The 24235-nt window shown below is 35.0% G+C and overlaps 1 protein-coding gene across 3 annotated transcripts; it reads right to left on the bottom strand.

Annotated features, from left to right (window-relative positions):
* Positions 1-1406: 1406 nt before the first annotated feature.
* On the bottom strand, positions 1407-19250 carry LOC117906785 (probable L-ascorbate peroxidase 6, chloroplastic/mitochondrial). 3 transcript variants are annotated; one of them, XM_034819980.1, is made up of 12 exons: positions 18933-19250; positions 18692-18841; positions 6611-6731; positions 6441-6541; positions 6262-6348; positions 5324-5392; positions 5149-5235; positions 3909-3983; positions 3717-3794; positions 3504-3608; positions 1988-2062; positions 1407-1697 (listed from the first exon to the last, which is right to left on the bottom strand). In XM_034819980.1, the coding sequence occupies exons 1-12, from the start codon at positions 19134-19136 to the stop codon at positions 1545-1547; spliced, it is 1305 nt and encodes a 434-aa protein (XP_034675871.1). In that variant the 5' UTR covers positions 19137-19250; the 3' UTR covers positions 1407-1544. The 3 variants fall into 3 exon arrangements, with proteins under 3 accessions (XP_034675871.1, XP_034675870.1, XP_034675872.1); XM_034819979.1 differs by having other exon boundaries at positions 5324-5385; positions 6255-6348; positions 18933-19246; XM_034819981.1 differs by lacking the exon at positions 1407-1697 and adding an exon at positions 1743-1848 and having other exon boundaries at positions 5324-5385; positions 6255-6348; positions 18933-19240.
* Positions 19251-24235: the final 4985 nt, after the last annotated feature.

The following is a 24235-nucleotide window of genomic DNA, read 5'->3' as shown; positions in this document are numbered from 1 at the left end:
GGCTTATTTTAAGAAAACAGCCCATGTGTTACTTCATTGGGAGCACACCATAATTTCTTTCTTCATTTTCACCTTTCTTTTTATGGGGGGAAATGCAGAAAGCGAGACAGCTTTGTTTGCTTCCTAGTCTTTTGAGTCAAAGCTGAAGAACATGTCCCAAACAATTTTTCAAGGATTCCAAAAGCCAAAACCATAACTTGGGAACCTCACAGAGTTCCAACTTTCCCCCCTCCTTTTCATCTTTTACTAATCACTTTTCCCCAAATCCAAATTAAAGAATGCATTTTAGATGGAGCAACTTTTTCTCACAGGAAAATTTTTTTCCCTTTTTGGGTAGATATACAAGAAAAAGCTTCTACAAGTTCTACTGAACTGAGTCTCGAAATCTTCAAACCCAAAACTTAAAAGAAAATTCTACCTTCAAATAAAAACCTTTAAAATGAAAATTCAATTTTCAGCCAAACAATCTATTATATTTTTCCGACAAAGATTGTTCTATAGAATGGACGAGGCTTTTAAGAATTTCAATGCAGATGAAGCTAGTCAATGCTAGGATGTCTGTGATTTTTAGTTTGGGTATAGAAGTGGTTTAGCAAGCCTCTAGACATATCCATTAGATTTGAGTTTGTATTTAATTCATGTCCTGGGTACTCCAGAGGAATCTGTTTTTATGAGCCCAGATCAGATAAGTTAGCAAGGTTGTGGCCAGTATCAGTAATCTGCCCCAGAAGTGCAGAAGCAGATGGGCTTAATGAGAAGAAAACCATTAGATGATGCCGCCTAAGGTAACAATTAAAGGCGCTACTAATTGAAGCTCATAGGATAATGAAATTCAACACTTTAGTATAAAATTCGGCTTAATAAAATGGTCTATAAGTGATAGTTCATTATTGAAAACCTGCAAAGAGATTATCTTTATGGAGGTATTTTCCACACACATGAAAAGCAGAGGGGCAGTACATGTTGAACTTGGGCATTCCACATGCCATTGAAATTGGAATAGGACCATTGGTAGACACATAAAAGGCAACATGAGTCCTCATTTACTCTGCAATTTTCCAAAGGTTACCCACATCTATTATCTATGTATTGAGATAAACAGAACCATGTTCGACGAATGCAAGGGAACAGCAAATGACACCATTTTAATGGTGTCCATGTAAGCAACTTGATGCACATTGCTCATGAATCAAAGGTGAAATCAAGGTTTTGAATTTCAATTTCATGTTCTTCTTTGATGAACTAGGTGCTAATCTAAGAGGAGCTAGTTTGCATGAACTAAAAATGTCTACAGCCAGAAAAGATAATGCAAAAAAATTTGCTCTTTCCTTCCAAACCCAATCTCCTACCACGTTAGTCCATGGAAACATGAACCCTAGGGTTTGGGTTTGAGACATTTCAACTAATCAGAGTAACCCTGATGATATGGGTTTCTTTACCATATAATGATGTATATCATGTATTGATGCAGTGCCACTTACTATACATAGGAAAGGCCTTGATTAATAAGCCGAAGTCAATTTCCATTAAATAACTCAGCAAACCTAGTTTCCAAACAGAGTTGTCAACAATGCCAAAACAGCAATCACAATCATGATATTTAGAAAATAGTTGGACTGGAGAGGCTTATCTGGGCTTCCACCAACCGCTTCATACTCTGCACGAATCTTCTGCTTCATAGCCTCTGACAGCTCTCTCTGCAATTCAAATAGGCAACACTATTGAATCTTATTCCTTTCTCCTTCATTTAGACTTCCAAGTTTTAGATGTGTGTTCACAGAATTTGAAAATAGCTTCATCTTGTGTTATTAAAGATACGGCAAAAGAAACATGACACTTGTTTTAATCCTGCACCAAACCATGTGAACCAGAAGAGATGAACAATTTGCACACATACAAGTTCCTTCATTAGAGTCTTTAAATCAGGAAAATGCAATATATTCTTGACAACCATTAACTAAAACAAAATTAGGAGAAAAGAACTAACCTTCCCGGATGAATACTTGGCTGCCACAAATTTCTCTGGTGCAGCTTCTGCAGGACCATCATCTATCACAATACCCTGTTCAGCAAATTCCATAACAGTTTCTTAAATAAACCACCAAATTCAGGTTCTATAATAACAGTTTCTATCACAATATCCAATTTCTTAGATTCTATTCCTGTCTACCCTACTAATTTTTGTGGAAGCCAAAAGTTCCTTTTAAAGTCAAGGTCTTTGCTTGGTTAGTGGCACATAAGAAGATAAATACCAATGACATGCTACAGTTGAGGAAGCCTTTCAAAGCCTTTAGTCATGATTGGTGCATCCTCAGCAGGGGTAGTGAGACGATTGATCATCTCTTGCACTGTCCGATCACTTTAGGTTTGTAGCATAGGATCTTTTCTCAAGCGGGGATGGATTGAGTTCAGTCAGGCAGTATTCATGATATGATGGTGATCTCCTTCAAGTGTTTTGGGAATTCTAATAGAGGCAAGACTCTCTAGAGAATAGTGTGTCTCTCTTTATTGTGGATTGTGTGGAGAGATGGGAACGCTAAAATTTTTTAGGATACTTGGAGGACGCTAGAGTTGGAAGTGGGATTTTCTTCAGTTTTATGTTTCTTTTTGGGGTTACTATACAAACATTTTTAAACTCTATCCTTTGAGTGTAATTCAGCTTAACTGGCCTTCGATTTGCACACCTTAGGGTTGGGTCTATATGTTCTAGGTTCATTATACGTGTATAGGCCTTTTGTCTTTTTGTATGACACTCCTTGTTTAGAGGAGGTTTTCTCAGTTTCTTGATCAAGTTTGTACATCTTGGGGAGGACTTCTCTTAGATATTTGGTAATCCTTCTCATGTTTTTCTATTTTAATACAATTGTTCATTTCTGATCAAAAAAATAAATAAATAAACCACCAAATTCCTCGTTTTCCTTTTTCCTTTTTCAATATTCAAGATTGAATTTACTGATGTTGAAGAAATTTTTAAGAAAACAGGATGGTTAATAATTGTTCAGGGAGTTGGGGTTGCATGCTTTAGTGTCTCCTGAGAAGGCTGGGATGAGAAACTGGGATGGGGAAAGAAACTTTTAACATACCATAAAGCAAACAGAACAAATCACTTCGATTATTTTCAGCATAGGTGCAAAATTGGTATCGAGGAGTTATTTTGGCATAAAAAATGTCTTTAAATTCCGAAATTCATTGAGAAGAAGTTATGAAAACAAAAGATGCCAGTTCAAACAAGCAGCATTTGGCCAGATATTTGGGAATAATTTCAAAAAAGAATAAGATCAAGAAATGATTTGAACTCAGATGGACCATACATGCCAGAAAAATAACAAGGGTAATGCTTCCCTGGAAACGCATATGGCATAAGGGCCTCAGAAATTGGTCTATATTTAGAATAATCTGTGATGGGCAGTTGATCAAAATTTGTCTATATTTAGAATCTGCTAAAGTTTTTGAAGAATGCTGTGAATAGAAACAAATTGCACAAGCACCAAAGGCTAACAAACCTCAGGAGGATCAAATTTAGCTCCAAGGTTACTGAGTTTTGCATGGGCTTCAGCATAATCTTTGAAAAATGCTTCTTGATCTACCGCATATTTCTCAGCATATACCTGCCAAGTATGCAACATTTCATTAAAAAAATAAAAAATAAAAAATAAAATAAAATAAATGATGATGCACACCATAACTGGCTTCCCCAGAACATCAATCTGTTTTACCTTGAAAGATGGATCTTCGAAAAGAATAGCATCAGTTGGCAACACAAGTAGTTCTTCATCTATTTTTTCTTTGATGTCCTATATAAGATCACACACAATCAGCAAAATGAAGTTCTATATTTCCCCACAATCCACCTAAACACCCAGGTCTTCTTTCCTTAAATAATAATACAGGTTGTTCTGGTTCCACACCTTGAAGTAAGAATTATCAAACTTCAGCCATTGCACTGTCCAGGACTGTCCTCCTGGTGCCCCTGGTCCATCTTTCTGTCAAATAACAACAGTTGAATTAAATTCCTCAGAGTTCATTATTATCATTACTAGACTAGTTCATTAATTGATTGTCAACCAATTTTCAACTCACGTCCCATTGGAAGTAAGCAATGTTTGCAATTGTTTATTGTATACATTCTAATAGAAGCAAAATCATTAACATAAAACAACCAATAAACATGCAGACTGCAGAGTTCAAGGAGCACAATAGAGGAATGTCTGGAGGATTGGAAAGGTCTTGCATGAAGCTGAAAGATATGGTTCTCAAGTCATTATTTTGGTGGTCAGGCAGGGATAAGGGACTTTATCTGTTGCCTTTCTTGGGCTTTGTAGACAGTGGGAGGATTGGTTAGATTAGTAGTGTTGTAAGCAAGTTTTTTGAGCACTTCTTATATACATCATCTGTCCATGGGCCACACCCCTTCTTTTTGTTAGGCACCTTTTAAAACATTCTGATCTTTTTTTTTTTGATAAGTTTTAAAACATTCTGATCTATTGCCCATCCAAAAACAAGTATCACAAGGAACAAACAAAGGAAAAGTAGTGAATTGTGATGCCCAAGTGGGATAGTATAAAATGTGCAGAGCATAGCATAGCAACCCTGCATCACTAAATATCCTGGATCATATGATGATAAGAGCATACAACTAATATCAGTGGGTGGTCACTGAAAACCACTAGTTCAGTTACCTAAACTGCATGTAATTAAGCAAAGCTATTTCCACACTAGATTATAGTGGATTAACTCTATCAATGATTAGCCACATAGAAATGATCCTAAGACAACGCCTCTTCCCCTAAATGATTAGCAAATCTCCTTTTCAGGGTAGATAAGGGAAGACGAACGAGTGAATCTTTACCTTTAGTAGGTTTAAAGAAGAGAATGTTTTAATTGCTCTTCACAATGACTACAGAAATCATTTCAAAACGAGTGAATCTTTACCTTTAGTAGGTTTAAAGAAGAGAATGTTTTAATAGCTCTTAACAATGACTATAAAGAAATCATTTCAAATCTTCTATGATGGCTAATTAGCAGATTTTTCATACTAACACTTCAGTAGAAAAAGCTCAAATGAGAATACAGTTGAGGAATTCCAAACTTGAGTTGCCCTTAAAACTGCATTACTTAGCATCATTTAATAAAAATGCTGACAAATACCGTATACTTAGTCTCCGGCTTTCCCCAACCACTGCGTTCCGGTCTGGACCTTCCTAGCGTGTGTGCACCCGATAATGCAACTATTTCCTAAAGATCAAAAAGTTCAACAGTAAACATCATATATCAATAGAGATAACACTTAAGAATAAAGTAATGTGAACTTGATGAATATAACCTTGTCATTTAGCCCCATTCTGTAGAAAACATCACGTAGATGATCAGCAGGTGAAGGGGGGCCAGCAGCTAAACATCAAATCGATACTTCAAAAGTTAGTTGGTACAAATGACGATGAATTAAATCATAAATACAAAAAAACAGAAGTTCACCTAAATTTATGATTCAACAATACACTTCAAGCAAACTAATTTGCAACAGAAAAGAAAAATTAAAGCTCAAATAGAATTTGTTTACAGAATACTATACTGATTAAATCTTCCCAAAATAGGTTGAACAAGGGAAGATCCCATGCCTGTAGGTATGAAATATCAAAACTTGGTCAAAAGAGCAAGAGAAGAAGGATGGATCGTCCCCACAAAATATAAGAATCTGATCAGAAATGTGACTTAAGCTCCTCCACTATATAAGGAAACCTATACAAAAACTAGTCCAATTATGGCTATTTATCAAAACTGATCAAAGCTCCTCTCACTGTTGTCCACTTTTTTTTTTTATTTACAAGCCAAACGCCAATTAAGTTGAATAACATTGAGGGGAGTGCCTTTAAATGTAGTAGTACAAGAAGCCCATAAAGAGGAATAGAAATGAAGTAGATCTCACAATGTCTCTACCATCCTCCACTTGTCCTTAAAGATCCTATCATTTCTCTCTCACCACACAATCCAAGGAAAAATAAGGCAAACAATTTGCCAAAGGGTCTTGCCTCTAACGGAACTCCCCAAACCTCTAAAAGAGATGGTCATTATGTTGCATATGCTCCTGGGCAAAACCCAATCCATCTTGGCTAGACTAAATAACTTGTGCCATTATGTCGCATTTATTTCCACCCTGATCCTTTTGAACCCCACATATATATCAGAGAGGCATCAAGCTTTGCCAAATACACTATTGAATTCATACATGCTCCACTTAGTCACAGTTATCTTACCAGCAGCAGGAAGCCTCCCTTCTTCTGGGCACTGTTCAGGTCCTGAGGCATCCACCCTTCCATACTTCATGGGGATTTTGGGTCCGCCAGCCTCCTGAAATTTTGAAGGACTTGGTCAATATATATTTTTTTAAATAGCTCAGCAATTTCAATTAACATTGACTCCAATGGAAGATTAAGCAAGACCTCCACGGCAGTAGCACTGGCCAATTGGAATAAGTCTGCATATGTCACACCAGAATACTTGTCTTTGATAGGCTGAAGAAGTTTCACTGCATTAACAAGACCTGAGATGCCAGATTGTGAGGACAATGTCTGTCAACCAAACTAAATTATAAACAATGTCAAACCATTACCTGCATTGGCCCCATGTTTCAGCTCAATTTCAAATCTCAGACTTCCATTTGCTCCACCTCTTAGAGGCCACTCCTCAATGTTCTTGTTATAAGTACCTGCATCATGCCATCCTAGGCGAACCTGTTTCAATGAAAAAAAGGTATAATATATATATGTACCAAGAGAAACCATTTTTACTTATCTTTCTACTTTGTCTTAGCATCTAAATAAACATATCCAAAGGTCGTTTTTTTAAAAAGACCATCTCCTTGATGCCTAGTTAACATTTTGTTACAGCTAAATTAAAATCTATAGTTATTATATTTATGTTATTTTTTAATTATATATACATATGTATGTGTATATATATATATATATATAGACGCACACACATATATTTTAATCACATAATTTTATTATTTTGTTAATTTTATTTTACCTTTTGTGAATGTTCTAGGTGGGGGAGATTTTTTAAGAGAATTAGGGATTTTGATGTATCAAACCAAGCTTTTTATATTAGATATTTGGTAATATAAAAACTCTACTATGATATGTTCTATTGTTTTAATTGGTTTGCAACAGGTGAAATTTGGTTCGTGGAGTCAAATCTCTACAACAATTTGAGTTTAAAGATTGTTGTATATTGGGGAAGAGAGTCAATCAACTTTGTTTAGAAGAGGCAAAATTTCTCTCAAGAGAAGCGCATCTGGATGTCTTTATCAGATTTTTTTAATCCCTATCCTTTTCCAATTAATATAATAGTTTATTCTTACTATTGATTGTTGGAATTTAGATGAAGTACTTTTCTGATTTATATAATATTTTATTATTATTAGTGATTGTTAGAATTTGGATGAATTACTTTTCCATTGATTGCTTCCTAAATTAATATTGTTTCTAATATACTTATCTTTGTACCAATGAGAAAGCCTTTATGCTTATATCTCTCTTTGTCTTTGCATCTAAACAAGCAAACCAGACACATCCAAAGATCCTTTTTAAAAAGACTATTTCCTTGATGCCTAGTTAACATTATGTCAAACTACTTAAAAAATCATAGACCTATGCCATCCAACAAGCACAACAGCATAAAGCTCAGATAGGGAATACCTGATGGGAGACTAACAAAAACTGAAGATTTGTAAGATTACACATGAAAACATGAATAAGTATCAATGTGAGATGAAAAAAATTAACACTAGTTTTCTAGATCTGTTGATTTTATAACCTCTTCTCTAGTGTGCTGGTCCTTCATCTTCCTTTAGTTTTGCTTTTATTTTTGACATGTCAACATGAGAAAAGAATTAAGACTCATCATCCAAATTTAATATAAAATGATTTAAACAGATAAATATAAATATATTATTTATAAACGTTTTTTTCTACTAAACAATGTCAAAAGTTTCCCAACATACAAATTAAAAGTAATAGCTAGTCACATATATTCCCAATCCTTCTATTACACTAATCACTAAGGTTATGTTTGGTTAGTCAAACAAAATAGGATAGAATTTACATATCCTAAGATATCGTTTGAAATGATTTAAACAGATAAATATAACTATATTATTTTTAAACTTTTTTTTCTAATAAACAATGTCAAAAGTTTCCCAACATACAAATTAAAAGTAATAGCTAGTCTCATATATTCCCAATCCTTCTATTACACTAATCACTAAGATTATGTTTGGTTAGTCAAATAAAATAGGATAGAATTTACATATCCTAAGATATCATTTTCAAATAGGATAAGATATCCTAGGATATTATATCTAATAATATATGTTATATCATCCTCATGTTTGATTTGTAAAATGAATAAGAAATGGAATGTAAACTATATTGCATTTCAATCAAAAGTATAAATCTCTCATGTTTAGTATTATTTGAAAATCATTCTATAATTAATAATTTAGCTAGTGTTTGGACACACTATTTTTTCTTTAAAAATAAAAAGTCCAATTCAAAAAAGTAAAAAATTTTCCTTGTATTCTTAAAAACTCTTTTCAATTTTTAAAAATTTGAGGAAGTGAAATTTTTTTATGTTCTTAAGTTTTAAAATTTTTTAAAGTGTTTTCAAATATATAGTATCTACCTAACTTTTGTTAAAGAATTCCTATATTTTATATAAGACTTTCTATTTAAAAAAAAAAAGAAAAAAGAAAGAAATGTATCGAAACATCCACCAATAAGTAATTTTTTATTTCTTTATTAATAATATTCATGATTAAAATATTTAAAATTTATAAATAAAACACATTACATTATATTATTAAATATATAGAAGCATTTTGAATCTATTAAATATTATATTAAATGATACTACATATTTTAGGTTGTACTAATACATTTTTTTTTTAATTCTTTTATTTTTTGGACTAAAAAATTTAAATTCATAGTCAAAAGCCTTTTTATAAATGGGTAATAAAAAAAAATTTAAAGAAAAAAATAGAGGAAAGGAATAAATATATGATCCATAGGATATGCATATCTCATATCTCAACTTAAAATTATTGTATTCCATGTAGAAGGGATATAGAAAAGGGAAAAATTATCTAAAAAGGTAGGTTGAGAATGATAAGGATCTTAAAGGGTTGCTTAGTTTGTTTCAATCCATTGGAGGATAGCAAAAATGAAAAAAAAAAAAAAAAAGGTCCTCCAAAGGCAAAAATCCTGAAAATATCCTTCAACTAAAACCCCAAAATACAGCTTTTTGTCATGCTGTGTACTTGTGCTGCACTCCAATTTACCTTTCCTAAGAAGTAATTTCCATACCACAGGTTATCAAAATTAATACCTTTTCTATTTTCTGTGATCCATCCCAAACCCAACCTAATTATCGATATGCAGATTGGCATCAGAACAACTACAACCCATGAATGGGCTGCACAAGTTGTGCAAATGGGTTGAAGAACAGGGCTTGAGACGAGCTGCCGTGACAAGTGCTCCAAGATTAGGGCAGGAAAAAAGAATGGGAGAGAGAGAGCGAGAGAGAGAGAGTGAGCGCGGTAGCGAGCGAGCTCGTGAGGTCGGAAAAAGGCGAGATTACGCCGACGAGGGAGATGAAGATAAGGAGGGGTCTCGAAGAAGGCGAAGGGGGAGCAGGTTCGCAGTAGAATCCAAGGTGTTTGAGCTGGAGCTTTTAGAGAGAAGAGGAAAATCCCAAATATTTATAGAGGAAAGTAAAGGGGGAGTCTCGTCTTGGGTCAGAATGGGAGTGGAGAGTTTAGGGTTCCTAATGGAGGGACTAAACTACTGTATAAGGGACGAGAAGGAAGACAGATGGGTGAAGGAATGGAAGGAACAGGGGAGATCCTTCTCTCTGCTGCGAAGTGCAAATAAAGCGGGATGCTTCCTCCGGCTAGGGGTAACTGATTTGGAACGAAAACAATACTGTATCTTCATCCCAAAAGGCAGAGGAGGAAAAAAGGGATGGGCTGCAATGGCGGAAAATCTACAGATTCTGTGCAGGTCAGTCGATAGAAGAACAATATGCAAGAAGAAAAGGTAGGGGGAAACATGGATGTGAAGAGAACGTTCGCGGAAGTGGTGAAGAGACCGATCTGTAGAGTTGCAGTGAAGGTGAAAAGGGAGGAAACCATAGGACTTTTACAGAAATTGGATCATTGTGATGTGGCGAGTTGGAAAGATAGGTCAGGGGGAGAAGATGACCTTGCGAAGGTGGGGCAAATCTGGGCAAAGTCGTGGAACCTCAAGGGTAATTTAGCGCTGGCTAAGCTGGATAAGGAAAGAGTGTTGCTGGAATTTGAAAAATTGGAGGAGGCCAGACGCGTTGTCTCCTCTGGGAATCACGCGATGAAAGGAAGCCAGGTAAGGCTGGAATACTGGAGTCCAAGGAGTGGATGTTGGGCAGAGGAGGAAGAGAGAAAGGAAGCCTGGGTGAGGATAGTTGGGCTTCCAATCTCATTTTGGAGTCCAGAAATATTGAAGAAAGTGGGGGACGAATGTGGAGGGTTCATCGCAATCGATGAACAGACGAAGTTGATGGGTGAACTCCAATGGGCCAGAATCTTGGTGAGATTGAGAGGAGAACTTAGACCGAGCATTCTGGAAATTGAAGCGGAGGAGGAGATTTACGTGGTGTCCTTATGGTGGGAGTGTTGGCCGGTGATGAAGAGAAAACGCAGAAACGAAGGTAGCCGTCGGAGCAGTGAGGTTAGGGGTGAGGAGATGTCACGCGCGGGGCAGCGAGTGACGAAGGAGTGGGTGAGCGTGAGGCCCGAGGCGCAGAACCCGTCAGGTGATGGGATGGATGTGCAGGGGGCGGGGCCGGGTCGGGTTGAGGTCAGCCCTGATCTAAGCCCGACATCACGGACCTAGGCTTCAAATGACAAGATTCATTCTTTAAGTCCATGTCCGGGCCCAAAGTTGAGCGGGCCCATGGACTTGAAAAAAAAAGGGGTGGATGTAAGTGATTATGGCCCAGATGCAGGCCCGTCATTTAGAATGGAAATTGTGGGCTGCTACGCTAATGGCCCAGCTTCGTCTTTAATCCGTCCGTCAAACGAAGGCCCAAGTGGGTCAAAGGGCTGCTCCCAACAGCCCGATCCTGGTGGTAATCAAAGGGAGGACCCAAAATCGTCAGTAGCCCAAGAGGAGATGGGCTCCCTGTTGCAATGTCTCGTCCCCAGTCATCTTCCTGCACCAGAGCCGTTCGTTGCGAGGGAGTCTGACGACACAAGGAAGATCCAAGGTGAGGTCAGGCTGACAGAGACGGATAGGGCGCTCGAAGAGGAAGCAATGAGATATGGAATGGGGTCTAGTTCTTGGGGGAAAAGGGATTTAGGGGATCCTCATCTCAATTCTTTTCTTTTTGATCGGACTCCGGAGGGGGAGTTTTTCGATCATTCTGGGGATTTGGGTGAGGCAATTCGGGCTGATAATTCATTGTGGCTTACAGTGTATGAGGCTAGTAATGAAAGGATGAATGGCTGCAAGGAATTGGGACTATCCAAAAGCAGTAGTGATAAAGGCAGGGGAATGAATGGGGTTGGGGACATATATGATGCTCAAGTTGAAAGAAGGGAACTGGAGGGCAAATGGGAAGAGAGTGGGTTGGCGAGGTTCAGCCAGTTCCTGGGATTCCCCACGGAGGGGTTAGAGAAGGAAATACTGAATCTTTTTACCAAAATCAGAAAAAGACGGGAGAAAATTCATAGCAAAGAGCTATTGGAAAAGTCTAAATTTGAAAGGGAGCTAAGAAGGTTGGAATGCTCCATAAATTATGAGGGGGAGATGAAACAGAAAGGCTCGGTACAGGGCAAAGGGCGCCAAATTGTGATTGTCCAATGAAGGTGAAAATTCTAAGCTGGAATGTAAGGGGAGCAAATGATAGCTCCAAAAGAAAAGTGATTAAGACGTTTATAAGAAATCAGAGGGTGGACCTAATTTGTATTCAGGAGACAAAAATGCAAGTTATGACGGATAGCATAGCGAGAAGTTTAGGCTCTGGGAGATTCCTAGATTGGAAAGCTGTGAATGCGGAGGGGGCTTCGGGAGGAATTTTTATATGTTGGGATAAGAGGACTTTGGACATTATAGATTGGGAGGAGGGACAGTTCACATTATCTTGCAGATTCCGGAACGTTGAAAATGGGATTGTCTGGGTGTTTACGGGAGTATATGGCCCGTTCTCTAAAGTGGAAAGGGATGCGTTATGGGAAGAGTTTGGGGCAATTAGATGGCTGTGGGAAGACCCCTGGTGTGTAGGGGGGGATTTTAACATTACTTTGTTTCCGAGGGAAAGGAGTAGACAAAGGAGAATTAGCTCAGCAATGAGGAAATTTGTTGAAACTGTGAATGATCTTGGGCTGGTGGATCTTCCTCTTCAGGGGGGAGAATGTACTTGGAATGGGGGCCAGAATAATCAGAACTGGGCTCGTTTGGACAGATTTCTGGTGACTCCTTGCTGGATAGACCAATTCAGTGGGATTAATCAATGTAGACTGCCCCGTCCGGTATCTGATCATTTCCCAATAATGTTAGTGGGGGGTGGGATAAGACGTGGGCCGATTCCATTCAGATTTGAAAACATGTGGCTTAAGGCTGAGGGTTTCAAAGAGCTGATGCGCAGCTGGTGGCAAGGAATTGATGTAAGGGGCAGTGCTAGTTACAAGTTGGCTACCAAGATGAAGGAAATAAAAAAGAAGCTAAAAGTCTGGAATAGGGAAGTCTTCAGCAAGCTGGAGAGCAATAAATTCGAAGTCTTGCAGCAGGTGGAATTCTGAGATAGGGAGGAAGACGAGAGAGTTCTGACTGTGGAGGAAACAGAGTTGAAGAAAGAGGCAAAAGAAAATTACAGAAAATGGGTGATGATGGAGGAAACTCACTGGAGACAGCTCTCAATGGAAATATGGCTAAAGGAGAGGGATAGAAACACGGGGTTCTTTCATCGTATGGCAAGTGCTCACCGTAGAAATAATTCTCTGGAGAGAATTAAGATCAATGGGGAATGGCTTCTAGAGGAGCAGGAAATTAGGGAAGGAATTGCTAATGCGTTTAAAAATTTTCTATCAGAAGATACGGGGTGGAAGGCGGATATTAGGAGAATTCAGCTTGAACAGATCAGCCATCAAGAGGCTGAGAATCTGGAGAGGCCCTTTTCAGAAAGAAGAAATCCATGCGGCCCTGATGAAGATGAATGGGGATAAAGCCCCTGGCCCGGATGGCTTTACTCTGGCCTTTTGGCAAAGCTGTTGGGAGTTTATCAAGGAGGAGATTCTAGAAATGTTCAAGGAATTCTACGAACATAGCTCTTTCCTCAAGAGCCTCAACAATACTTTCTTGGTGTTGATTCCCAAGAAAAGTGGGGCTGAGGACCTAGGAGACTTTAGACCCATTAGTCTACTTGGGGGGTTGTACAAGTTATTGGCTAAAGTGCTAGCTAACAAACTGAAGACAGTGGTTGGAAAGGTGGTCTCTACTTCTCAGAATGCCTTTGTGAGGGGAAGACAAATTCTTGACGCCTCCTTAATTGCAAATGAAGTGATAGACTCGTGGCAGAAACGAAAAGAAAAGGGTCTTATATGTAAGCTGGATATAGAAAAAGCTTATGATAGTATCAACTGGAAGTTTCTGTTGAAGGTGTTGCAAAAAATGGGTTTTGGGCCAAAGTGGGTGGGGTGGATGTGGAGCTGCTTATCCTCAGCCAAATTTTCAGTGTTGGTTAACGGTGTGCCTGCAGGTTTCTTTCCTAGCACTAAAGGTCTTAGACAAGGAGATCCCCTGTCTCCTTATCTCTTTGTTATAGGGATGGAAGTGTTAGATGTTCTTATTAGGAGAGCCGTGGAAGGGGGCTTCTTATCAGGGTGTAATATAAGGGGTGGCAGTGAACCCTCTATGATCATATCTCACTTGTTTTTTGCTGACGATACAATTATATTCTGTGAGGCCAGAAAGGAGCATTTAACCCATTTAAGTTGGATTTTATTCTGGTTTGAAGCGGCATCAGGCCTAAGGATTAATTTAGCCAAGAGTGAAATCATTCCAGTTGGAGAAGTGGTGGAGATGGAGGAGTTGGCTGTTGAGCTAGGTTGCAGGGTGGGGTCCTTACCTTCTCAGTACTTGGGTCTTCCCTTAGGGGCTCCTAATAAAGCGCCCTATATGTGGGATGGGGTGGAAGAGAGAGTCAGGAGGAGACTAGCTCTTTGGAAAAGGCAATATATTTCTAAAAGGGGAAGAGTCACTTTAATAAAGAGTACTTTGGCTAGCATGCCAATCTACCAAATGTCTATCTTCAGAATGCCCAAGATTGTTGCTAGAAGACTTGAGAAAGTGCAAAGGGATTTCTTGTGGGGAGGGGGAAATATGGAGGGGAAAATTCATTTGGTAAATTGGGAGGTGGTATGCACGACAAGGATAAAGGTGGGCTAGGCCTTAGAAGCTAGCCATGTTGAACAAAGCTCTGCTTGGTAAGTGGATATGGAGATTTGCTTGTGACAAAGATAATCTTTGGAAATAAGTGATCAAGGTGAAGTATGGGCAGGAGGATTTTGGGTGGAGGCCAAAGAAGGCTAATGGGGCAGTGGGAGTAGGGGTTTGGAAAGAGATTTGGAAAGAATCAGATTGGTGTTGGAATAACATGACTTTCAGGGTAGGGAAGGGCAACATGATCAGATTTTGGACAGATGTGTGGTGTACAGAGTCAGCGCTGTCCCATTGTTTCCCTCATCTCTTTGGTATGACGGTCCAAAGGAATGCAACGGTTGAGGAAATGTGGGATCAAAACTCGGGGCAAGGAAATTGGAATCTAAATTTTTTGAGGGATTTCAATGATTGGGAGATGGAGTTGGTTGGGGATTTTCTATATATATTGAGGGGTCACAAGCCCTCTCTGGAGGAAGATTCAATCCTATGGAGGAAAGGAAAAAGAGGTCAGTTCAGGGTCAAGGAAGCGTATAGTTTGTTGGCGAGGTCTGCTGATACAGGTTTTCCTTCTAGGAGCATTTGGGTGGCAAGGGTGCCAACTAAAGTTGTTTTTTTTTGCGTGGGAGGCGACTTGGGGGAAGGTGCTCACTTTGGATAGACTTCAAAGAAGAGGGCTTCAACTTCCAAATCGCTGCTTCCTGTGTGGTTGTGAGGAAGAAAGTGTAAATCATATCCTTATTCATTGTACAGTGGTTAGAGCTCTATGGGATATTGTTTTTGGTTTAGTTGATGTGAAATGAGTTTTTCCAGAAAGTGTAAAGGAGGTCTTAGCTAGTTGGAGGGGCTCGTTTGTGGGAAAAAAAAGGAAAAAGATTTGGGACGCCATTCCGTTGTGTATTTTTTGGACGGTGTGGAAGGAGAAGAATAGATTAGCTTTTAGGGGAGGTGTGTTGAATGTGCAGAAGTTAAAGAATTTTTTTGTTTGTAATCTTTGGAGTTGGGCCAAATTGTATGTAGGTGAGGAGGCGTTCTCCCTTATAGGTTTCCTAGAGTGGATAGCTTCCATTTAAAGGGAGGTGATTCTTTTGTTGTTTTTTGAGGCCTTAGCTGCCTTGTATACTCCCTGTATACCTTGTGGCGTTGTGCCTTTTGAATGAATATCCTTTACTTATCAAAAAAAAAAAAAACTAAAACCCCAAAATACATCGGTATGATGTATTGGATGCTAATGAAGATATTTTTTTTTTTCGATCAGAGATGCTAATGAAGATATGAAAAGGAATATATAATACTTTTACTTTTATTATAAAATATATGCACAATACAAATATATGATACTTACAACATAAATATACTAACATTCGAGAGAAAAAACTTAATCTAGTTAGCTAGTCTATTACATGCATATCTAAGAAAAAAGGAAGGCTTGGCATTAGGAAGCCTTTTGCTCTCAATGACTCTTTGTTAGGCAAGTGTAGTTGGAGATTTCCCTTGGAAAGTGAGTATGTGGAAGTGGGCGATAGTTGTGAAGCTTGGGGAGGACGAGTGAGGATGATGTTTTGAGGTGCTAAGAGGGGCATATAAAGTCGGGTTTTAGAAGGCTATTGGTTAAAAATAGGAGGATTTTAAAAGCAAAGTACACTTCATTATAGGGAATGGGAGGATGGTTAAATTTTGGTTAGATAAGTGGTGTGGAAAAGCATTGCTAAAAGACTTTTTTCCTACTTTATTTATCATTGCTAGATCAAAGGAGTCGTGGCTATCCAATATGTGAGAGCAAGATGGGGGAAGGGGGGTCATTGGAATCCCTATTTCTCTATACAATTCCATGATTAGAGTTAAAGGTGGTGGTGGCTTTCTTGCAACTTCAAAAGCAAGTAGTAAGGCAAGACTTAGAGTATAGAATGGTTGGAGCCAAGGAGTGGAAGTTTCTCGATTAAAGATTTCTATTACTTGTTGGTGCCTAGTGGTTCAAAGATTTTCCCAACTAGAGTCATTTCAAACTCGTGGATCCCGATAAGAGTAGGCTTTTTTGCACAGGAAGCAACATGGGGAAGAAGGTTGGCTCTAGATCTCTTGAAAAGAAAAAAGGTGTCTCTACTGAATAAAAGCTATAAGTGTAAAAAGAAAGAGGAATCTATCAATCACATGTTTCTCCATTACTCTACAACAAGGATCCTACAACAATTGGTTTTTTCTTCATTCAAATTGAAATGGGTAATTCACTCCTCAATTAAACCAATGTTACAAAGTTGGAATGGATCTTATGTAGGAAGAAGGTTGAAGAGAGCTTGGTTGTCTATCCTTTTTTAGACCATTTCGCATGACATAATGGGAGAGCTTTTGATAATGTGGAAATTTTAGAACAATTGCTTAAATCCTCTTTTATGCATCATTTCTTCAAAGGTGTTAGACTTCACTTGGATGGGTATTCTATGTCTATGATAAATTTTGTTCATTTTTTAAGGGAAAATTAGCTTGGAAAAATTGTTGTACTCTTCTTTCGTCTCTCTTTTTGCTTGTCGCCTTTAGTACACTCCACGTGTACTTTAGTGTGCCTTAACTTCATTTTTTCATGTATTTTCTCTTTTTGTTTTTTAATATTATTTTTCGTTTGTCTATCAAATAAATAAATATACTAATATTATGATATATTGCGACATTACCTAATTTGGAAATTTTTTAACTTTTTTTACAAAACTAATAAATTTGTGAGATCATACTATACTCCCTAAGCCAAATAAAGTACCAATTTGAATTCATAAGCCTTGTAGGTTTTTTATAAAAATTATTAAGCAATTTTAATGTATCGAATGGATGATGCTAATACACTAGTATGATATGTTAATACCACTACCAATAAGGTATAAATAAACATCTCTAAAACCTTTATTATAAAGGTATAACACAATTGCACTACACTTATTATACAAATACACTAACATTAAGATACATTCCCACAGAACGATACTTAAAAAATTTTAAACTTTTTTACAAAACTAATAATCATTTGTTATCATGCTATACTCTCGAGCAAATATTTGTACATTATTTGGTTGATGGGTGTTTTTTTGAGATAACAAGGTTATGAATTGGTTACTCACGAGCAAATGCAAAGTTTGTTGCAACGTGTACAAAATGGCACAATGACTTTGGGGTTTGGTTTTCATATCAAATATTGGAAATTAACTTTCCTCTTCTACTCATTTTTTATAAAAAGAAATCAAATAAAATAAACAACTAAAGAAATGTATTTCAAAAAACTTAGTTTTTTTTTATAGGTAAAAGCAATTATAGTAAAAAGAAAAGAGTATACACGATGTACACAAACAAAAAGTAAAAAAACTTAGTTTTATAATAAAGTAAGAATATATATATATATATATATATATATATATATATATATATATTTTCCTTCCTTTTTTTTTTGTTTTTCCTTTTTATGAAATTTTTTCTTGATTTTAATTTTATTGATTTATTTTTTCCTATTTTCTCTCTTCCCTGGTTTTTTTCAACTTCATTTAAGCAATCTCATTGCTTTTTTTCTCATATTTGTATGGAGTAATTGACAAGAGGTAAATCATGTAAAATTGTCTTCTCATAAGTTGGGTCCTCCAAAGGAATTTAATAACTAGATAACCCTTTATTTCCTCGTTTTGCAAAAAACACCCTTTTAGATAATTTTTCAATAAAAAAAGTTTGATAAGTTATCACATCTGAATGAAGAGATAATTTATCTCATCTCCACCAACCAACAAACATGGATTGAATATTTGGATTGTAAACCAAACATGCTTTAAAAGTAATGCAAAGGTAACCAACTGCCCAAGTTGCTTCATCGAAAAAACACAATCAATTTTTTTTCTTCCAAAATAAAAGGCATTTATATGTCTCACAATTCCAAACATTGGTTAAGACTTAGGAGAGAATAGCATAACTCTTAAAAGTAAAACCAGAAAATACTATGGGTGAGGACCAGCTATACAGGAATAATGGTTTCAAAAGCAGCGGATTATAAAGAAATTGTTTCACAGCCAGTGTTGGATGGACATTCATGTCGAGAAATGGTAGCAAAAGAAGGAGGAGATTATGCTATAATTTATTTTAAAGCGAAATCATCTAGAAATTCAACAATAGATTTCATTGAATCAGAAAACTGCATCACCCAAAAAAAAAAAAAAATCCAAACAAGAAATTAAAATTGAGCGCATTACCAAAATAGGATGACAAAAATTAGATTTGAGAAGCTCCTTGATGTCTTCTCTAGCACTCTTCAGCTGATCCGGATCGGATGCCGAGCAGTTCGGAGCCGCCACGGAGCTGAAACCCAAACCACCGCTGGATGCACGGACCGAAGTCGTTTTCTGCCAAAAAAAAAAAAGGAAAAAGAAAATGAGGTTCAGAATCAATACAATCGCATAAAAATATAGACATGAAAATAGAGAGAAAGAGAACCTGACGATGGAGGAGGTGAGAGAGCAGAGGAGAGGATCGGAGGCATTTGAGAGAGGAAAGGGAGAGTGAAGAAGGAGAAGGAGTTGAAGACGAAGTTGAAAAACCGAACCGCGCTCTGGGAAGGAGGCGGGAGGAGACCGCGGCGGCGCCACTCAGAGAAGCCATTTGCGGTGGTGTCAAAGAGAGTGAGAAAGCTTCCGCCATTGGATTTCACTTTCCTCTTTTATGTGTGTGGCTGCCTCACTCTTTTTTCGGAATCACCAATTGGAGCCAACTTATAGGTGTCGTTTGGCTGTGGGTTTGCTTTTATCCACTCCCTCTCCTGTTTGGCTGTTTTCCGACTTTATCCTGTATATTTCTCTATTCTCTTCTTCTCACCAAACATTCCTCGGCATGAATCGAAGATCTCACAACCATAATATGTTTTTCGCTCCTTATAATTTTAGTCCACAATAAAAATATTTATATCTTGTATATTATTATATACATTTTCTTTTTTATCCCTCCATATCCGTGTTTGATGAACAAGATTTTTTATTAGTTTCATATACGATGGGCCATGAGTCGTTATAATTTGATTCAAATAATTAAAATAAAAATTATCATTTATTTATTTATATTTTTAAATAATCTAACAAAAAAATTTAAAGTTTTTAAATAAAAACAATATTAGAATGAGTAAAGAAACATATGGTTTGTTTGTTAGTGTTTGAAAATATATATATATATATATATAATAATTTTATTAAAAAATAAAAATAAAAGTAATTATTTTTTGTGGACTTATTCTTCATGAAATTATTTAAAAATTAATTTTTAAGATAAAAAATATATATATTGGTTAACCATTTTCAAAGAGGGCTGTTTGACAGCCCAATAAATTTGACTTCATTGGTCTGTTTGGTGGGCCTGCCTTGATCCTCAAGCAATTGACCCGCCTCCAGAGTGGACTAGTGGAGTGCTCATTATTTTATTTATTTTTAAAATTAAAAAGATATCTTAATCAATCATAGATGCCTTGTTTGAGTATGATCACACTGACATCCTTTATTTTACTTTATGAGGTATAAATTATTTTATACCCTTTATTATACATCGTACCTCGTATTTGGTTCTGTATTCTTTTTTCATTATCTAATTATAATTGTGACATTAATTTTCAATCATTTAAATTACAATTATCGGTGGAGTTTTATTTTCATAATTTAATTTCCTTTATGTTTCTCAATTAATTTTAATAACCGTAATTTGTAATATTTATATAAAACTTTAATTTAATAATTAAACGAGAATGATTAATTATTAATTAATGTCTTAGTTTCAAATTAAAATATTTATTTTCTTTGAATTTTTACCCATTAAATATGCACATTTACAAATCATTTCTTAATTTCTTAATTATAATTTTTTTTTTTTGAAAATAGACTATGAACAGAATATCTACAAATTCTATTAAAAAACGAATCACGATAATCTTTGAAACCAAACTTTATATCATTTTTACTAAATTTTGACTACTAAATAATGAACTTTATATTACAGATACATTTTTTAACTAAACATTATGTTATTTTATTTGTTTCCTTATAAATACGACAACAATCATTTAGATCTTAAAATAATTTCAAATATCATTTATTACTAATATAATAAAACTATGAATATTACTTTTTGTTGTAACAATCTATCATTATTTTTTAATCACCTTCAAATTTTAATTTTAAGAACTCCTTATTTCTAATAGCTAACACGCAATTTCTTAAAGTCATACATTTTGTAATAATTATTAAAATATTACATATATGTTTACTTACAACTATTTTTATAGTTCCATTCAAGTTTTGGTAACTCAATTTGATGCACTCTCACTTATTATTTTTTATAATTGAGTCATTAATCTTAAAGATTTTTTAACTTTAAGATAGTTTTCTCGATAAAAGGAAAAGGATTTGATTTGATCTTCCAAAAAAATACCCGATTTCTATTAATCCATACATTTGATAAGACAACAACAAATTTTTTATAGGAGTATTGCAAATTTTGTAGTTAAGTTTATATTCTATATACACCATTTTAAGCCAAGATAGAAAGTTACCTCCATACAAAAAAAGTGTAGGACAATTAAAAATGAAAATATCAGTTTCCATGTGCATAATGGTAACTTAATTTTACAAATATATCAAAATATATCAAAAAATACAAATGAGAGAAAAATAGATGGGCACTTTGGCATCATAATTGATGTGATGTAAATTATTTTAATTCACAAAAGAAACCAAGGCAATTGGAAGCATATTTTTTGTATTTGATTCATCTTATCTTTATAATGAACTAAATAATTTTTTATATAACGGTGTTCGTTGACTTTCTCAATCAATTTTGGCAATGATGGTAGTTTTTTAGCTAAAGTTTAAGTTAGGAGTCATGAGTCTTGTCAGTATGGACATTCAAGTTATCAGGTGTGGGTATTCAAGTTAGTTAAAATATATATTTAAACTTAATCATAGTCAAGTTATAATTAATGAAGAATTTTTAGTTTTAAGAACCCATTGTTTATAGTAGCTAACACACCATTTCTTAAAGTTATACATTCCGTAATAATTATTAAAGCATTACATATATGTTAACTTACAACTATTTTTATAGTTCCATTAAAGTCTCTAGTAACTCATCTTAATGCACTTTCACTTTTTATTCTATATGATTGAAACATTGAAATTTAATTTAAATATTCCATCAATGGAAGGAATCCAATGAATCACTTTTTCCACCATTTGAGAGACATTGCATCATTCGTATTAAAAATAGGAGTCAATCATATAATCTTAAAGATTTTTTAACTTCAAGGTAGTTTTCTCAATAAGAGGAAAAGGGTTTGATTTGATATTCCAAAAAAAAAAACACTCGGTTTCTATTAATCCATACATTTCATAAGACAATGACAATTTTTTTATAGGATGATTGCAAATTTTGTAGTCAATTTTATACTTTTTATACACCTATTCAAGCCAAAATAGAAAGTTACCTTTTTAAAAAAGAAGTATAGGACAATTAAAAATGAAAATATCAATTTACATGGATATAATGGTAACTTGATTTTACAAATATATCGAGATATATAAGAAAAAACAAATGAGAGAAAAAGAGATAGACATTTTGGCATCCCAATTGATGTAATGTAAATTATTTTAATTCACAAAAGAAATAAATACAATTGGAAGCGTGTTTTTTGTATTGGATTCATCTTATCTTTATAATGAACTGAATAATATTATATATAACAATGTTTGTTGAATTTCTCAGTTAATTTTGGTGGTAATTGCAACTTTTTAGCTAAAATTGAAGTTATGAATCACAAGCCTTGTCGGTATGGACATTTAAGTCATCGAGCATGGATATTCAGAAGTACATATCTGCATATTACCCTGAGGTTGTGCTTTTCTCTAAAGGGTACTTGGTGGGCAAGTACCTATTTTTGGTACCACTGGCAATATATAAACCTAGTAATATGTCCTTTTCTTCCATCTCATATGCATCATTTTAGTCTAGCTCTAATATACTTTTAAATCTTTTAGCTTCTTTATAATTTCAGCTACATTAAGTAAGGGCCCTGAATTGGCCCGAATTTCAGGAGTCTGGCTTAAACCCATAAGTGGTCTAATCACCCTTATAGTTACAATTGTTGGTTTCGATTTTTAAACTTATAGTAGGCTTGAGACTGGGCAAGATTTTTAAACTTTCATGGTCCAGTGCCCAAGCCCATGAACTTACAGTAGGCTTGGAACTGGGCCTATGGCGTTGCATTCATTATTATTATTGTTTTAAAAAATCACTAAAAGGGAATACCCATTTCATTACCAAATATTTGCAGAAAATCTGAATTATTTATTAGAAAATAATGCTGAAAATACCTATTTTATCCTTTAAAATCTTAATTAGTTGCTAAAAAAAGCTTTAAAATTATTTTATTCGTATTTTTTCCATAAAAATCTCAATTACTTTTTAAAATGCTAACAATTTGTTTCTAGGAAAAAAATATTATTAGAAATTATTTTATTCCTAAAATATTCTAAAAAAAATAACTGTAAAAATTATTTCTCACTCGAGCTATTTTTCAAAAAAAGAAAACTTAATATAATGACGATTTTATTCTTAAAATTATTCAGGAAACTTCAAGCTATTTGTTTATTAACTTATTCCTCGGTATTTTTAGAAAAAAAATCCATTAACCATTTACTACTTAAACTTATTCACAAAAATATTTTCAGAAAAAAAAATCTTGGTGGTTTCAGAAACAAATACTACCTTAGTCAATAAATGATATTGTCGTATATTTTAAAATTTTAAAAAAATCAAAATTCAAATTAAAAGAAAAACAATAAAAAGTTATACAAACTATTTAATATATTTTCTAATTATTTTTTCTTATTCTAAATATATATCATATTTTTTTATCCAAAAAATATATTTTTGCCCATTATTTCTGCAAATGATATATAACATATTTTTAAGTAATTAAAAATAAATTTGATTTTTAAAATTTATTTTTTTATTTTTTTAAAATCATAGTATAAAAATACGATCATATAAGACTCTTTTAATAATTATAATTAAAATAAAAATAAAATCGATGCCTTGATCTCAACTCAAGCAGAGGTGGCACATTGCGTGTGATTGGCCCTAGTGTTTGTTGCACCGGTCCCGCCGGCCTCAACGGAAATACCTAACTCCAAGAAAATTATGGAGATCGCCGGTTACGTCAGGGCATCACCGTAATCAATTAGCTAAACCGTGCCCTTCTCAAACAATATTTTCTCCGTTTTCTTTCTTTTCGAACACGTAATCTGTGCCCACAATTCTTGCTCTCCACAAATCAGGGGATTACTATGTCAGACAATGATATAATTGGGACCCACGTGAACATATCCAGCTCCATAATCTCATATATATATTTTAAAATTATAAAATATTTATAATAATAATAATTTATTATTATTATTTTGGGGTTGTGCGAGGCAGATGAAACCTATGGTTTATTGGGTTGTTGCACCTTGTTTTTCAATTTTTTATTTTTAATAATTACAATTAAATTTATTTTACAAATTATTTTCAATATTCAGTATTTTGAACTAAGACATATACGAATAAGACTTTTTAAGGAAGAAATCAACTTTCGATTTATTCTATATATAGAGGGTATGATATCAATATTATTAATTAGTTCAACGACCAGATCCACCCCTTTTAATATTTCCTGTACAGCTGCCCATTTAGGCATTTTCGTCCATTGGACTTCCGCTTCA

Source organism: Vitis riparia, chromosome 18 (assembly GCF_004353265.1).
Source record: "Vitis riparia cultivar Riparia Gloire de Montpellier isolate 1030 chromosome 18, EGFV_Vit.rip_1.0, whole genome shotgun sequence".
NCBI classification, from domain to species: domain Eukaryota; kingdom Viridiplantae; phylum Streptophyta; class Magnoliopsida; order Vitales; family Vitaceae; genus Vitis; species Vitis riparia.
This window is presented reverse-complemented; position numbering and strand designations above follow the sequence as displayed.

Bases quoted from the DNA above. Each gene is read 5' to 3' on its own strand.
- LOC117906785 (XM_034819980.1), bottom strand. From the start codon at position 19,136: ATGGCGGAAGCTTTCTCACTCTCTTTGACACCACCGCAAATGGCTTCT. The intron at 6,732-18,691 runs GTAATGCGCTCA...TCATTGAAACAG, and splicing joins ATTTTTGTCATCCTATTTTG to GTTCGCCTAGGATGGCATGA. The intron at 2,063-3,503 runs GTTTGTTAGCCT...TTTGCTGAACAG, and splicing joins CTAAATTTGATCCTCCTGAG to GGTATTGTGATAGATGATGG.